The 15,671-nt window shown below is 45.9% G+C and overlaps 1 protein-coding gene across 1 annotated transcript; it reads right to left on the bottom strand.

Moving 5' to 3' along the window:
- Positions 1-1,174: 1,174 nt before the first annotated feature.
- Positions 1,175-4,080, bottom strand: RHEBL1 (RHEB like 1; the record flags this gene model as incomplete). The annotated part of the gene is made up of 8 exons (XM_080939140.1): positions 1,175-1,264; positions 1,402-1,483; positions 1,899-1,946; positions 2,154-2,210; positions 2,300-2,382; positions 2,656-2,723; positions 3,422-3,493; positions 4,029-4,080. The coding sequence occupies 8 exons, from the start codon at positions 4,078-4,080 to the stop codon at positions 1,175-1,177; spliced, it is 552 nt and encodes a 183-aa protein (XP_080795266.1).
- Positions 4,081-15,671: the final 11,591 nt, after the last annotated feature.

Below are 15,671 nucleotides of genomic sequence, written 5' to 3'. Positions count from 1 at the left end.
GTGTACAATGTCCAGGACCCACATTCAATGGCTTACAACCACCAGTAACTACAGCTCCGAGGAATCCAAGGCCTCTGGCCTCCTCAGTACCGTATTCACATGCAAACACATATTTTAGAAAGCCTAGCCCTCACTAGCAAACAGCCATCCCACTGCAACACTCTTTAACACCTGAAAAACAGCACAATTCCAAAGGTGTGCACGGCACCAAAACATCATCAGATGGATAAAGGGGAATAAAACTGTCTGCTATATTGAAAGGGCTCTTAGTACACGTGAGTTCCAGAGCAGCCAGGACTACACCGAGAAACCCCATGGAGGGCTGGAGGGTAAGAAAGGGGGGATTAGGGATGTTCTGCCACCAGAGCACGTGCACCAAACACACTCTTTTCTCAATTCTCTTGGGTTATTACACACTTCTAGTCTCTGCCTATACTCTCCTTGACATCATTAGAAACAAGGGGACATAGCAAATGTCAAGGTCCCAGGACAACAGCTTGTCAACATATGGCAATTAGCCACTAGAGGGCAATATATCTGTAGTTAAGGGGATCCTCAGAACCCACAAACTTAGATGGGTGGGGCAGCCCAATAAAACTCTGTGAAGTAAATAAATAAATAAATAACAATAAAGAAACATCAAAATAGATGAAAAGGGTGAGATAGGGACCTTCGTGAGGAGTAAGACAAGAACCCATACTAAATATTGAAGCGACCGGTCGGTCCTAAGTTCTCCCCAGACATAAAAAAGTCAACAACAAAAGATTTCTCAGTTTATTTGGAAATATACAGTTACCCCAGTAACTCTACTTCAGAACTATCAAGCAACCAACACCCTTACCCAACCAACGCCCAAAATCTACCCAGGAGGACGGGTCCTGGGTAACCAATGCCCAAGACTCATATCCAACCGTACAGACTGTAAAAATTCATTTAGGAAAAAAAAAAAAAAAGGAGTTAGAAGCCCTGAGACGCCTTGCCCCTTTGTAAACATTAACATCCAGGCTACCAGAACCTGGGATGAGTGTGCAAAAATGAGGGTGCCATACTGTGTGCCCAGAGGACTAGGGACATAGTTGGCAACCATAGTAGTTAAGTCCTGAGGGTCTACCCCACTGCTGCAGGCTGGACAATGCCTGTGGCTGAAACAGGGCAGAGATTCCATGCCAAGAATTCACATAAGATAGCATCGGCGGTCTTGTCCATAGGAATTCTCTACACGAGCAATCTCCTGGATGACTTTGATGAAGATGTCTTGAGTTAGCTACAAGGAATAAGATCTGCAGTCAACCGATTGGTTCAGGGCCAGTACTACCCATCCCCGAGGCAAACACAGCACTCCCTCTCTAAGGAAGGAAGGAAGGAAGAGGTGGCTAAGAGTCTAATCTTCATGTTCAGCACCTGATTATCCCGAGCTGATGACTCCAGAAACGTTGCACCCCAGGACTCTGCGAGCTTCTTCCCTTCCGCTGCCTGCACCTCTCTGGAAGCAGATGTGGTACACATAAAGATGGAGATATAGAGTTTTCTGAAAAAAATCTTTAGGATTTAGATTCCTTCTGATGACTCACACTCCCTCCCCGGAGGTGAGGAAAGAGAAGATATATGTAAACAAAAGTGTGATATGTAACTGGAGGGCCAGGATGGGGGAGGAGTTGGGGAAGTAGTGGGGGGGAAACCAGCTAGGTGTGGTGACCCACAGCTATGCTCTCAGCTAGCTCTATTTGGGATCAGGAGTCGAAGGATAGCCTAGGCTACATGGTAAAGATCCTGTCTCAAAAAAAAAAAAAAAAAAAATCAAGATGCTTCAGTCAAGCAGCGGAACCGGGAAGGCTACATCTTGACTGATCCCTAGTACAAGTCATTTTCCGTTGCCTGAGCAGCAGAGTCTCACACACCTGCCTGGAGCAAGATCCGCCTTGTTCCCCACAAGCAGCACTGGCAGCCTGGGATGAAAAAGCAGTTACTACAGTTACGCTGGTAAAATCCCCTTCCCCCATCCTCCATGGACCCCCAACTACTGCAACCCCATCAAGGCTAGATGACTCCCCAAACAAGCCAGCCATGACCTCCTAGCATCTAGCCTCCTTGAGGAGGCTCACCCTTTTGCTTCCTTCCACGCCCTCAGGTCTCTTCGTCCTAGGGCCACTTACCGGGTTTTACCATGGCCTTCATGTAGCTTTTGGTACAGGTTCTTAACAATTTGGAAGCTTCAGACATAAGAAACAGAGCTAAAGTTTTAGTTCTGGGATAACTGTTGAGTCTTGACAAGCCCCCACTCAGAATCTCAGGCACATACCTGTGCAGAGAGGTAACGGAGTACACAAGTACGTAACCATGGACCCCGATGATGAGGGAATAGGGCAGAATGCTGTACTCATCCTAGCAGCAAACAAAAACATGAGTATTTACACCCAAGCCATTCAAATGGCATAAGCTGGTGGCATATTGTACGAGTGACCCTCCCCTGGGACATTCCTTGCTCCAATCTCTTCCATTAAACAGGTTTTTATGAAGTAGCTCCACTGAGCCTTGCACATTGCTAACAGCCAAATGCTTTTCTTTTCATACTATGTCCCACAGGAACCACACACACCACCAGACTTTATACAGGGCTGAACTGTAACATCTGGGCACCCTACCGCCAACTGGTACCTGCCCTGCTGTGTCCACTAGATGTAGGTGAAACTCATCTTTGCCAAGAGTCACTGTCTTGCTGTAAGCTGGAAAAACAACAACAACAAAAATGCTTTTTGACTGTGAGGTGCTTGGTAGTAGCAGTGATGTGTGCTCCTACAGATTCCCGACCCCAGGAGTGACACACACACACACACAAGCTGCCTTCATCCACACCTGTGGTTCTCATCCTTTCTAATACTGTGACCCTTTAACACACTCCCTTGTGTTGTGTTGTGACCCTCTATCATAAAAGTATTTTTGTTACTACTTCATAGCTATGATGTTGCTATCATTGTGAATGGTAACATCCGTATTTTTGGAGGTACAGGGTTGCAAATGGAGTTTTGACCTACGGATAGGCCACAGGTTGCAAATCTCGACCACTGATTCCAATCCTGGAGTAGAACCTCGCAAACTCCACTCTCTAGACACAGAACAGGATTTCCAGGACTGATTAGTATAAATAAATCGGTCTCTTGACAACAAAGAAATCTCAAATGATGTTGTTAGAGCACCCAGTCTAGCTAGGGTCCATCTTCACACTAAAAGAAAAATACCCAAGCCAGGTGGAAGTGACACATTAATCCCAGTATTCCAGAGGCAGAGGCAGGCAGCTCTCTGAATTCGAAGCCAACCTGGTCTACAGAGCTAGTTTTAGGACAGCCAAGGCTACACAAAGAAACCCTGTTTCCAAACAAACAAACAAACAAACGGGGTGGGTGGGGTGGGGAATGCTACTCACTGTTCTCCACTGTAGGATCATAGCCTTCCAGGAACTCGCCTTCCACAAACTGATGTGCCAAAGATGTCTTCCCTTTAAGGACCAGAGATGGTTGTAATACAATCATCCATCCATATTCACACCTTTTGTCCTTTCCGACTGTGGCCAGGACTAAAGAGCATCCCAAATCGGCTTCCCAGTCCGTAGGAGCCCCCAAGCAATGCTTTCCCTTGGTCTTTTATTGCCACCATCTTCCTTACGAGTAGATTCTGTAGCGTTTTGACTACTCGATGCATTCAATGACGCTGCAGGAAGCCCTTCTCTACCCCACCCATCTCACCCTTTGGAAAAGATTCCCCAGGATCTAGTGCACCAGGCCAAGGACACTAGCGACTGTCTACCTCGCGCAGATCTCCACCACGCCTTCAAATACTGATCCCACACCCGCTCCCAGAGTAACGCGGGGGCGACTGGTGCAACCACAGCCCGCTACACTTTAACCCTTGCGCGCTACTCTTCCAGCATCCCTCCACCTCCAGGCCACATTGGGTCCTCGTGTCACATTTCCGCAACAGCGCGCCTCTTCTGGCCACAAAGCAACGGTGCTCTCGGGAGGGCGGGGACTCACCTACAGAGCGGTACCCCAGGATGGCCACCTTCCTGTAGCGCACCAGCGGCATGACAGGATGCCGCCCCGCGGGGCTCGGAAGAGTGAGGGCCGAGGGAGCCCGAGGATCAGCCGAGGTGCAGGCCGAGGTGGACCTGGGGAAGGACAGTGGCTCACCGAAGCTACACGGAGCAAGCCCAAGGAAAACCAAAACAACCGCGCGCCCCGGTCAGCCCACGTGATCACAACACAGCCTCAGTACTCAGGGGAGCCCGGCGCGCGGGGCAGGGGAGGGGACAAGAGGAGCAGGATACCTAGCCGGGCGGCTCCCGGCTCCGCCCCACACGCTGCTCCCCATTGGTCTATTAGAATGGAGGAGGGCGGAGTCACCCACAGGAGGGAAGGGTGGGTCTCACGTGGAGCGGGATCTTTGGGAGCTGCACATGCGTAGACTTGAGCCTGTTCATTCATAAAGAAAGAGAAAGGAACTCGGGGTCCTAGAGGTACTTGCTGCCTAGCTGAAGAAGCTGTGAAACTCAGATGGAAAACACCTGTTGTGAAAATACAAAACGAAAAGGAAATTAACTTGTGGTTTGGCTGGAGTGTTTGGAACAGGGTCTTGCTGGTGTAACCTGGCTGGCCTACAGCTCTCTCTATAGAACCGTGCTGGCTTCAAACTCACAGGGATCCACTTGCCCCCTCCTGCCCAGTACTGGATCAGAGGGTGCACCACTACTCGTGGCTTTGGGCTGGAGGTTTTGTTGAAAAGATTCTAGGCCTCCGAAGCACGGATTTAATCTCAGCATTCTGGGGGCAGGGACAGGCATGTCTCAGAGTTCGAGGCCAGCCTGTGAGCTACAGAGTTTCAGGACAGCCAGGGCTACACAGAGAAACCCATTCTCAGGAGACAGGGTGGGGGCTGGGGCGATATGGGATTCTGGGCCTCTGTCTTCACAGAACTGGAGTTTTTGTTCTTGGGGAAATTACTTCAGTGTGTGTACCTTCTCAGGTTTCCTTATCATACCTGCACTCCCTTATTCAAGAATACTGACTGAGGCAGGAGGATGCTGTGAGTTTGACACCTTGTCCCAAAAGGCGGGGGGCGGGGGGGGAAGAAAACCTAAGTCTATAATCGAAGGATTTTTTTAAAATATTATTTATTTGAGGTGTATGAGTACACTGTAGCTTTCTTCAGACACACCAGAAGAGGGCGTCAGATCCCATTACAGATGGCTGTGAGCCACCATGTGGTTGCTGGGAATTGAACTCAGGACCTCTGGAAGAGCAGTCAGTGCTCTTAACTGATGAACCATCTCTCCAGCCCATAATCAAAGGATTTAAGAGGTGAAAACAGGAAGGTCAGAAGTTCAAATTCATTATGGCCTCAGCTACATAGTGAGTTTGAGCCCAAGAGACCTCGTTCTAGAAGAAGAAAAAGGGCTATTGCACACGTTCTATGTGCTCTGGACAAGACACTGTTGAGGCTTGCTAAGAGATAAACATGACATCTGTTTTCCCCCTGCGTTTAAATGTATTCAGAGTTTGGTGTTGCATGAGGCCAGCCTTGTTTTCAGTCCCCAGAACACACACACACACACACACACACACACACAAAACCTTTGGGAGACAACCATGTCATGGACAATTTACATTGATCAGTGGTTTCATCCCTTGCTGAGGTAGAACCTAGGAAGTCGGCCACTGGTGGAGGGTGTTCTCGAGGCTCTGGTTCACTCTGGGCCCTTCCTGTATGCCTGCTGTTGTTTGCTGTCTGCCCAAAGAAGCTCCTCATCACACACTCCCACTACCCATGAGACTGCGTCACAGCAGGCACAAACTTAGAGCCAAGAGATCATAGACTAACCATATGATATTCTGAGCCAGAAAGAAACCCCTCCCTCCTTGAAGTGTGTTGTTCTCGGTTATTTGGCCACAGCAATACAAAATTCTGACTAACCTGGTTTCCTAGGACTTCTTCGTTTTCCACAGCTAAGAATTCACCTCCTTCTTGGTGTATAATAACCACCATTGCCGTCATAAATAGCACAGGCAGTGAGTGGTGGGCACAACTTTAATTTCAGGACTCAGGAGGCAGAGGCAGGCAGATCTCTGCATTGAAGGCCAGCCTGGTCTACAGAGCAAGTTCCAGGACAGCCAGAGCTACACAGAGAAAGCTTTTGTCTTGAGAAACCAATAATGATGATAATAATAATAACAATAACAATATTACTTAGTGGTTTTGGCTTAAACAATATGGAATTTGGGGAGATTTTTAATTGTTTCTGTATGTTGTTCTTGTTTGGATTGGGTCTGGATTTTTTGAGACAGGATCTCTCTATATATAACTGACTTTTCCTGGAATAGGTTGGCCTCAACCTCACAGAGCTCCGCCTTCCTCTGCCTCCCTGTCTAGGGTAAAGGTAAGCTCCACAAAACAAGCTTCTGTCTCTCTCTCTCTCTCTCTCTCTCTCTCTCTCTCTCTCTCTCTTTCTCTCTCTCTCTCTCTCTCTCCCTCTCCCTCCCTTCTTCTCCTTCCTCTGTCTCTCTCTTTCTCTCTGAGACACTGTCTCTGTAGCACTGGCTGGCCTAGAGCACTCTTTGTCATAGTCATAGATACTAACTAGCCTTGAACACCCAGAGATGCACCTGCTTCTCCTTCCAACTGCTGACTCAGAAAAACACTGTGTTTTTCTCTGGGATCCAAGGGCTGGAGTAGCAGCTCTTTTATTTCCTGTCTTAGATTTGTTCCTAGGGTTGAAGTCTCAACGGAAGTAGAAAGTCCAGAAGTACCTTGAGTGTCTGGGCCTGTATGCTGACTGTTTGCTGAGACGGACTCTGTCTCTGCCCATCCCCCAACTCCCTTCATGTGTTTTTCATCAATGAGTGATGGAACCTGAACTTTCCCACAAGGAGTCAGGAACGCATAGGGAGGTAATGGCTGCTTGGGCTTTGGGCCCTGGAAGTGGCAAGTACTTATTTCCTCTAAAGTAAAGTGTTCGATCCGGGGACCACAGCCACAACTTATAAAATAACAGAAGTTTCCAGCCTTGTGTTACATCACAAGACCTCGCCTCCCAAAAAAATAATAAATGGCTTGGGACTCTCAAGGATGAGCCTCAACTTTTAATTATCATTTTAATGTGTGTGGGTGTATTACCTACATGTGATTCCCCTGGAGCTAGATTCACAGTTGTGAGCTGCCATGCTGGTGCTTGGAAATAAACCTATTGAACTTGGAATTCTCCTGCCTCTGACTCCAGAAAGCTGGGAGGGTCTGTGCTGCCAAGGATTGACGCTGGGCTTTAAGTACTCTACCACCTGAGCTGTAAGCTCCAGTCCACATTCAGGACTGTTATAGCTCAGTTGTAGCTCAGAGAAGCTTTCTTGGGCACTCATTTAATCCCCTTTTCTGCCCAGCATCTTAGAGAAAACATCTCTTACCTGCAGCCCCACCCTTTCTCCTTATATTCCGCTCAACTTCTTAGCTCCCTCCGAAGCCAGTCTCCATTCAGTACCAGGGGTGTGTTTTTGTTTTTGTGAATCAGGGTTTCTCTGTGTAGCCCCAGCTGTCCTAGAACTCACTTTGTAGACCAGGCTGACCATGAATTCAAGAGATCCTCCTGCCTCTGCCTCCTCAGTACTGGGATTAAGATCCTATGCCACCACACTTGGCCATTTGGTTTTACAAGAGGTAGCAAGTGTCTTCCAGCAAAATTGGCCTCAAATCTCATTTTGGCAGCATCATGATTTATTGGCAACCCGTACAGTTTATTTACTTTTTAAATAGGTCTGACATATGGCCAATGCTGGCCTCAGACTGAAAATCCTCTTGTCTCAGGTTCCCTGTTGCTAAGAACAGAGTTTTAAGCCACCACACCTGGCATGGAGTGAGTTTTTTTCAAAAAGGAATTGTTTATTTTATGTATATGATTACCTTGTAGCTGTCTTTAGACATACCAGAAGAGCACGTGGTTGCTGGGAATTGAACTTGTGACCTCTGGAAGTGCCCTTAATTGCTGAGCCCTCTCTTGGCCTGTTTTTTGTTTGTTTTGTTTTGTTAAGCTTTTGGAGAGAGGGGTTCTCTACATACTCCTGGATGTCCCAGAACTAGCTTTGTAGACCAGACTAACCTTGACTTCACAGAGATCTGCCTCTTGAGTGCTGGGATTAAAGGGCTGCCAGTGATTCTTATTAAATTACTCATTTTTTTTTTTTTGAGGGGTGTAAGTGGTAGAGATGGCTCAGCAGTTAAAATTGCATTCTGTTCTTCCAGAGCATCAGAGTTATATCCCTTACAGCCTTGTCAGGTAGCTTATAGCCTTCTGTGACTCCAGTCCCAGATGCCATCTTCTGGCTATCCTGGTACCCAAACACTTATGGCCTATACATACAGGGACACAAATATATACATATAACCAAAAACTAAATTAAATATCAGCTGGACATAGTGGCACACGCTTTAGTCCCTGTGATGCAGGAGATCTCTGTGAATTTGAGGCCAGCCTGGTCTATATATTGAGTTCCAGGATACGCAGAACTACATAGAACTACATAGAGAGATCCTGCCTCAAACCAAACAAAACAAAACAAATAAAATGGTATGTGTATGTGTGTGCACACACACACATGTAGTAATGGTGATGGTAGTAGCTTTGGGAATTACATTGTAGGCAACTCTGTGCTACTGAGGCTGAGCTCTGTCCCTACCCATTCCTTAAATGGGCTTGCTGACATGGCCCATCAGTGAAATGCACTTTCTGGTCTTCAAGAGGACTCTGGTTCAGTTTCTACCACCCACATGCAGCTGACAAGCATCTGTAACTGCAGCACTGTGGGATCTGATACTGTTCGGCACCTGCTCACACCAGGCAGCCACATGCTGTACACTCATGCATCCAGGCAGAACATCTATACACATAACAATAGAACAGTAAACCTTGGGGCTGGAGAGATGGCTCAGCAGCTAAGAGCACTGACTGCTCTTCCAGAGGTCTTGAGTTCAATTCCTAGCAACCACATGGTGGCTCACAACCATCTGTAATGGGTTCCAATGCCCTCTTCTGGTGTGTCTGAAGACAGCTACAGTGTACTTATATATACAAAATAAATAAATCTTTTTTTTTTAAATCTCCTGAATATTTTGGCAGACACTTGTAGTCTCGGCTACTGGAGTTGAAGCAGGAGTGTAGGCCAGGTGCTCAAAACTGGCAAGACAGCAGGGCATCATCAACCAGAAAGGTGGACAGGTAGATAGATGCCTTAAGTACAGTATAGGGGCTGGAGGGATGGCTCAGTGGTTAGAGCACTGACTGCTCTTCCAGAGACCCTGAGTTCAATTCCCAGCAACCACATGGTGGCTCGCAACCATCTGTAACAGGATCTGAGACTCTTTCTGGTGTGTCTGAAGACAGCTACAGTGTACTCATATACACTAAATAAATAAATCTTTTTTTTAAAAAAGTACAGTATAAAACCTATCAGTAATTGCAGGTCCTGATAAGCATTTGGAGCAAGAAGAGGCAAGTCTCTGGATCTGATCTCTTCCTGTGTGCTAATTCACCTTTTCTGTTTAAATTGTTTAATTGTTTAACTCTTACAGCACCTCTTTTCCAGCCTCCTTGCAGCACCTCACCATATCCTCGAGCACCCCCAAACAAAGTGATTTCCTTAAGGACACAGATGTTGGATAAGAGACTAAAAGTACAGAATAAATGAATTAATTAATTAGTTCATAATAAGCAGGCAGAGGTGATAAAGGAGGCAGCCTGTAGCTGTTCATGCCTTAATCCCAGCACTCAGGAGGCAGACACAGGCAGGCAGACCTCAGGGTACATAGAGAAACACTGTTTCAAAACAAAAACCTTAAAGTATCAAAGTACATACAGCCCTATTGTTTTTAGATACATAATCACCTTCCCACGAAAAGCAACCAGTTTAGAAGTGAAGACCTATACCTTGATACCCATTTTCCCCAAGACCCTGCCAAGAATTTCTAGGACTTAGCGTGGTCTTTGAAGGAAACAGAAACCAGATCGATCTACCTTCTCATCCTATCAGACAGAGTCTTCACCCTAGACAACTTTGTCACAGAAAACCAAACTCCATTCTTACTCCAGATGCTAAAATGCTCCATTCTTATCCATTTATAAGAGGGAAGGGAAGAAGAGGCTGTGTGTAAGAGTCAGACTCATGCAGTGCTTCCTATGGAGGTTCAAGGGGGTTGGGCAGCAGTGCCAGGGAGAAGTAGGTAGGAAACTTAGCTCATTTAGTTTAAAAAAAAATCCACAGTACCCACTCTAAAAGATTTTAGGTGATCTTAAACCCGTCATGATAGTACACACTTTCAATCCTAGCAGAGGCAGGAGGATATCTGTGAGTTCAAGACCAGACTGGTCTATATAGTACATTCCAGAACAGCAGAACTACGTAATGAGAGCCTGTCTCAAGAAAACAAAATCTCTGAGATCGGGTAGGCTAGCCAAGGAGTCTAACAAGGAAGGGATGTGTGTGGGGTGGTGAATATGAGATTAATCTCAGCTGCTGCTGCAGCTGCTGGGGGTTTAAGCAGCTGTCCCTAGGCAGCTGCAGTCTTCGGCGGGCCTGGCTGTTAGGGAGGTAGCCGGTGGACATCAGCTCCAACAAAGCCAAGCCTCTCCTCAGAGAAGCACCTGAATGCAACAGAGAACAGCAGAGAAAGTGTCTCTACTTCTAAAGAGTTCTATTTGTGCAACTCCGAACTTCAGTTATGGGGCCCAGTAGAGATAGATTAAGAGACAGTTTGGACTTGGGTTTCCAAAGAAGCAAAGCCCCGGAATCTTGCTCTGTTTTCAGTCCAGCCTGATGTTAAGTCTCCAAGTGTCCCACCACCTGTGTTCATAGCACACTGCATGAGAGTGGAAACATTTCCTACCTGTGGCTGAAGCTCCAGCAAAGAAACTCAGACTTTCAGAGGAGGATATCCACCTAGAGAGTAAGACGATTGAAAATCCCTGTCTGATGCTAGTTTCTAATTTAATTATTTCATTTCATTTAATGGGTGTTTTGCCTGCAAGTATGTCTGCAGACCCCTTGCATATCTGGTGGAAGTGGGGGCCAGATGTCAGATCCCCTGGAACTAAACTTACAGGCAATTGTGAGGCACCATATTTATTTATTTAAATTATTTATTTATTTTATGTCACCAGAAGAGGGCATCAGATCCCATTACAGATGGTTGTGAGCCACTATGTGGTTGCTGGGATTTGAACTCAGGACCTCTGGAAGAGCAGTCAGTGCTCTTAACCACTGAGCCATCTCTCCAGCCCCTGGTCATTTCCTTTTCTTTCCTTTTCCTTTGTTTTGATGATTTGGGGGTCTGGAGAGATGGTTTAGAGGTTAAGATTACCGGCTGCTCTTCAGAGGACCAGGGCTCTCAGTTCCTAGCACCCACATGGTGGCTCACAACCATCTGTAACTTCTCGAGATTTCAGGGAGACATACATGCAGGCAAAACACCAATGAACTAAATAAAACAAAATACAAATACATTTTATAAAAGAGATAATAATTTTCTTTCATGAATATTTGTTTTGTTTAAAGGTCTTTTAGGTTTGTGTGTGTGTGTGTGTGTGTGTGTGTGTGTGTGTGTGTATACATGAATGCAGTGCCTGAAGAGGCCAGAAGAGGGCAGTGGACATTTGGATTCCCTGAAACTGGAGTTTCAAGTAGTTGTTAGTAGCCCCTAATGTGGTTCCTGGAAATCAGACTCTGGTCCTTTGGAAGAATAGTAGGTACTGAGGTCAGAGGTTGCTCTGAAACCCACAATGTAGCCAAAGCCGACCCAGAGCTTTGCTCTTCCAGTTTCTGTCTTCCAAGTGCAGGATTATGGGCATGGACCACTCACTATTCCCAGCAAAAGAGAGGACTATTTTTATTAAGTAAAGTCTTTGCCTTAGCTCTGATCTCTTCCTAAAGATTGGAAGCCTCTATTTGTTCTTTGACTACCATAGTCAAACATCACAAACATGTGATGGCTCAGGTCTGTATTCCTAACACTAAGGAGACACCACTGTGTGAGATTGATGTCTGCCTGGTTTAAAGAGTGAGCACCAGGCCAGCCTGGGCTGCAGAATGAGACCCTCCCTAATAGTAATAATAATAGTAATGGTAGTGGTAATGGTAATGCATCATTATTTTGATATTATACTAGAGACTGGGGGTCCAGAGTCAATGTTCTTCCCAATTCAGCCCCTGGCTCCTGGTAAGGATTCTAAACAGAGCCCATATGTTCTCACATGTGGTTCTTCCTCAAGGCCTGGGAGGGACAGAGAACTGGCTCAGAGGCTAAGGGCATTTGCAGCATTTTTACACAGGACCTGGGTTTGGTTCCCAGGCCCAACACAGTGCTCTCAATGGTTGCTAACTTCAATTTAAAGGTAATAACGCCCTCTTCTGGACTCTAGAAGAACTACACTCACTTGGTATGCTTACACCCATGAGGTCAAAACACTCATGCACAGAAACTAAAAATAAAAAAATAACAAATGTTCAAAAGATGTATGAGAGGTGGGATATTTTTGATATGTTTTTCTTTTAAGTGAACTGGTCCTATAGCATTGGAACACTGCCCATACTTCTAACTTCAGTTAACCTTTTGGTTTGATGTTTGCTTGTTTTTTTTTTTTTTTTGTTTTTGTTTTTGTTTTTTGTTTTGTTTTTTTTTTTGTTGTTGTTTGTTTTTTCCAGACAGGGTATCATGGATGGCTCCCACGGAGGACCTCAGACTCCTGCCTCTGTTTCCCAAGTTCTTGGATTACAGAATGAACCTCCACTCCACTCCTGAACTTTTTTTTTTTTTTAAGACAGGATCTTCTGCCTTACTATGTTGCCCTGGTGACGCTGACCTCACTGTGTAGACCAGGCTGGCACTGAACTCACATTGGTCTGCTGGCATAGTGCTCTCATGCCAGCTTTTTAAAATTTGAAACAGGGTGTCATTTTATAGGCCAGGGGTGGCCTGGGACTTACTGTGTGATCCAACTGTGCTTGACTAGTAAGCAATCTCCTTTCTCAACTTGCAGCTGCGAGCCACTAACCCATCTCTGTCAACCCTGGCTACGTCTTTTGAAGCCGCAAACATTCAGTACATTGCAGAGCTATGTCCAAAAGAACTGTGCTGCTGAGACTCAAACCACACCCTTGCCCATGTCAGGCATGTGCTCTGCCATTGAATCTGTCCCTGTCACTGTCACCCTTCTCTTCACTGGTTTACTAGCCTGCCGGAAACCTGAACGATGTGTGTTTCTTTAACCGGATGGCTGTGCAATTTTAATTAAGGAGGCAAAGACATTCTTTTAGTGCAGAAGAAAGACAGACAATGAAGAAAAACAAATACGGGGCTGGGGAGATGGCCCAGCAGTTAAGAGCACAGCAGACAAGTTGCTTTTATTGTGATGCTTCAAGGATTCAATGAGAACTCACAGTGTAAGCTACTGTGAGGCCTACTGTGTACTGAGTCCTCGGCAAATATAAGCAATGCATCGTTACCCTGTCTAGTAGCTCTGTGGTTTTTAAAGGTATAACTTACTTTGATATTTAGTTTGTTTCAGTCTCTTGTCTGCATGTATGTCTGTGTGAGGGTGTTGGATGCCTGGGACGGGAGGTACAGACAGGTTGAGCTGTCATGTGGGTGCTGGGAATTGAACCTGGGTTCTCTGAGAGAGCAGCCAATGCTCTTACCCACTGAGCCAGCTCTCCAGTCACACACCCCACCAACCAGTGTCTCTATTGTCAATGACTATATATCCTCCCAGATGCAAGCTCTTGCCTGAGATGCCCTTTCCAGCCTTGACCTATACACCAGTCAACAACCCTGTTTCAGCTCTCTCCTATTTATAAGGACCTCTCTGTGCTGATATGGCACACACTGCCAACTTGATTCCTCCTAGGTAATAATATTGTTTTAATAAGCCTATGCACTTATACATTAATGGCTACTACTTTTCCAAAGGTACAGTTTCTTGATCTTTTGTGTACAATGTTATACTGTAAGTGTTCAACAATTCTTGCTTTAAAAAAAAATGGGGGCTGGAGAGATGGCTCAGTGATTAAGAGGACTGACTGATCTTCCAGAGGTCCTAAATTCAAATTCCAGTGTGTTTATATAAATAAAATAAAAAGGATGGATTTAAAGTTACCTGAGCCTTTAGGAAGTAGCTCTAATTCTAATGACCCTGTATGTAGAGGTCTTGTCGGGGTTATCACAAAATGTCCTGAAATTCTCAAAAAAAAAAGGGGGGGGGTTAGTTTCCTGTTCCTAACTTCTGAGTCATCTCTCTAGCCAAAAGTCGTTCATTCGTTTGTTTTATATCTTTGTTTTGAAGGACTGTTCATGACAGTTGGTCTCTTTGTTTAACCCTAGCTGGCTTGTTGTAGTCTTTATGGATTAGACTAGCCTCGAATTCACAGAGATCCAGCTGTCTCTGCCTCCCAAGTATGAGGATTAACAGTGGCACCACCTGGCCATAGCACGAAATCACAGGTCCTTGTATTTGCACTTTCTTTCTTTTTTCTTTTTTAAATATGACTTTTTGAGATGGGGTTTCTCTGTGTAACCCTGGGTGTCCTGAAACTCACTCTGTAGACCAGGCTAGCCTCAAATTTAGGGATCTGGCTACCTCTGCTTCCCAAGTGCAGAGATTAAAGGTGTGCACTTGAAATTATTTTTTTATCCTAAAATAAACTCCATTCCAGTGTTCTGGAAACTGAATCAGGAATATTATGAGATCAAGGGCAAACTGAATCTCAAAAACAAATAAATTAACAAACAGATAAATAAATCCAAATTATAATGTTGCATCCAATTTTAAATAAGATTTATTTGTGGCAGGGCCTTACTTACTAAGTAGCCCAGGCTGCCCTTGAGCTCAAGACATTCCTTCTTTCTGCGCCCAGCTTGAAAAGCAAAACAAAACTCAGCCCTGAAATGCATCTGCGGGCAATATTAGTGGAGTAGTAGAAATGAAGTAGACAGCAGAGAGGAAGTGAGAGAGAGATGTAAAGCTTGGACGATCAGTTGATCAGTTCCTGGGCTGAAAAGAGCTGCTGCAGTTGGAATGTGCCCAGCGGCCAAGTTAGTGTGCCCACCTGCCCCAAGCACCTGTGCATTTCCCTGCTTGCTTGTGAAGTATTTTTTTACATAGCTGGGCGGGGCCTCAGGAGGATAAGAATGAGGGAAGAGGCCTAAAGAGGACAGAATGAGGGGCGGGGCCTCAAGGGGATATGAATGAGGGGCGTGGCCTCGAGGAGACAGAATGAGGGGCGGGGTCTCAAGGGGATAAGAATAAGGGGAGAGGCCTCAGGAGAACAGAATGAAGGGAGGGGCCTCAAAGGGACCTAATGAGGGGCTGAGGGACGGGATCTCAAGGGGATGATAATGAGGTGAGGGGCCTCGAAGGAACAGAATAAGGGGAGGGTTCTCAAGGGGATAAGATTGATTGGAGGGGCCTCAAGGGGATAGAATGAGGGGGAACCTCAAGGGGATAAGAATGAGAGGAGGGACCTCAAGGGGCATAGAATAAGGTGAGGGGCCTCTGGAGGACAGAATGACGGCCGGACCTCCGGGGATAGTTGGAGGGAGAAATGAGCCTCAAACCTGGGAAGTAACCTATAGGACGTGATTGAATT

This window comes from Micromys minutus (assembly GCF_963924665.1).
Source record: "Micromys minutus genome assembly, chromosome: 27".
Taxonomy (NCBI): domain Eukaryota; kingdom Metazoa; phylum Chordata; class Mammalia; order Rodentia; family Muridae; genus Micromys; species Micromys minutus.
This window is presented reverse-complemented; position numbering and strand designations above follow the sequence as displayed.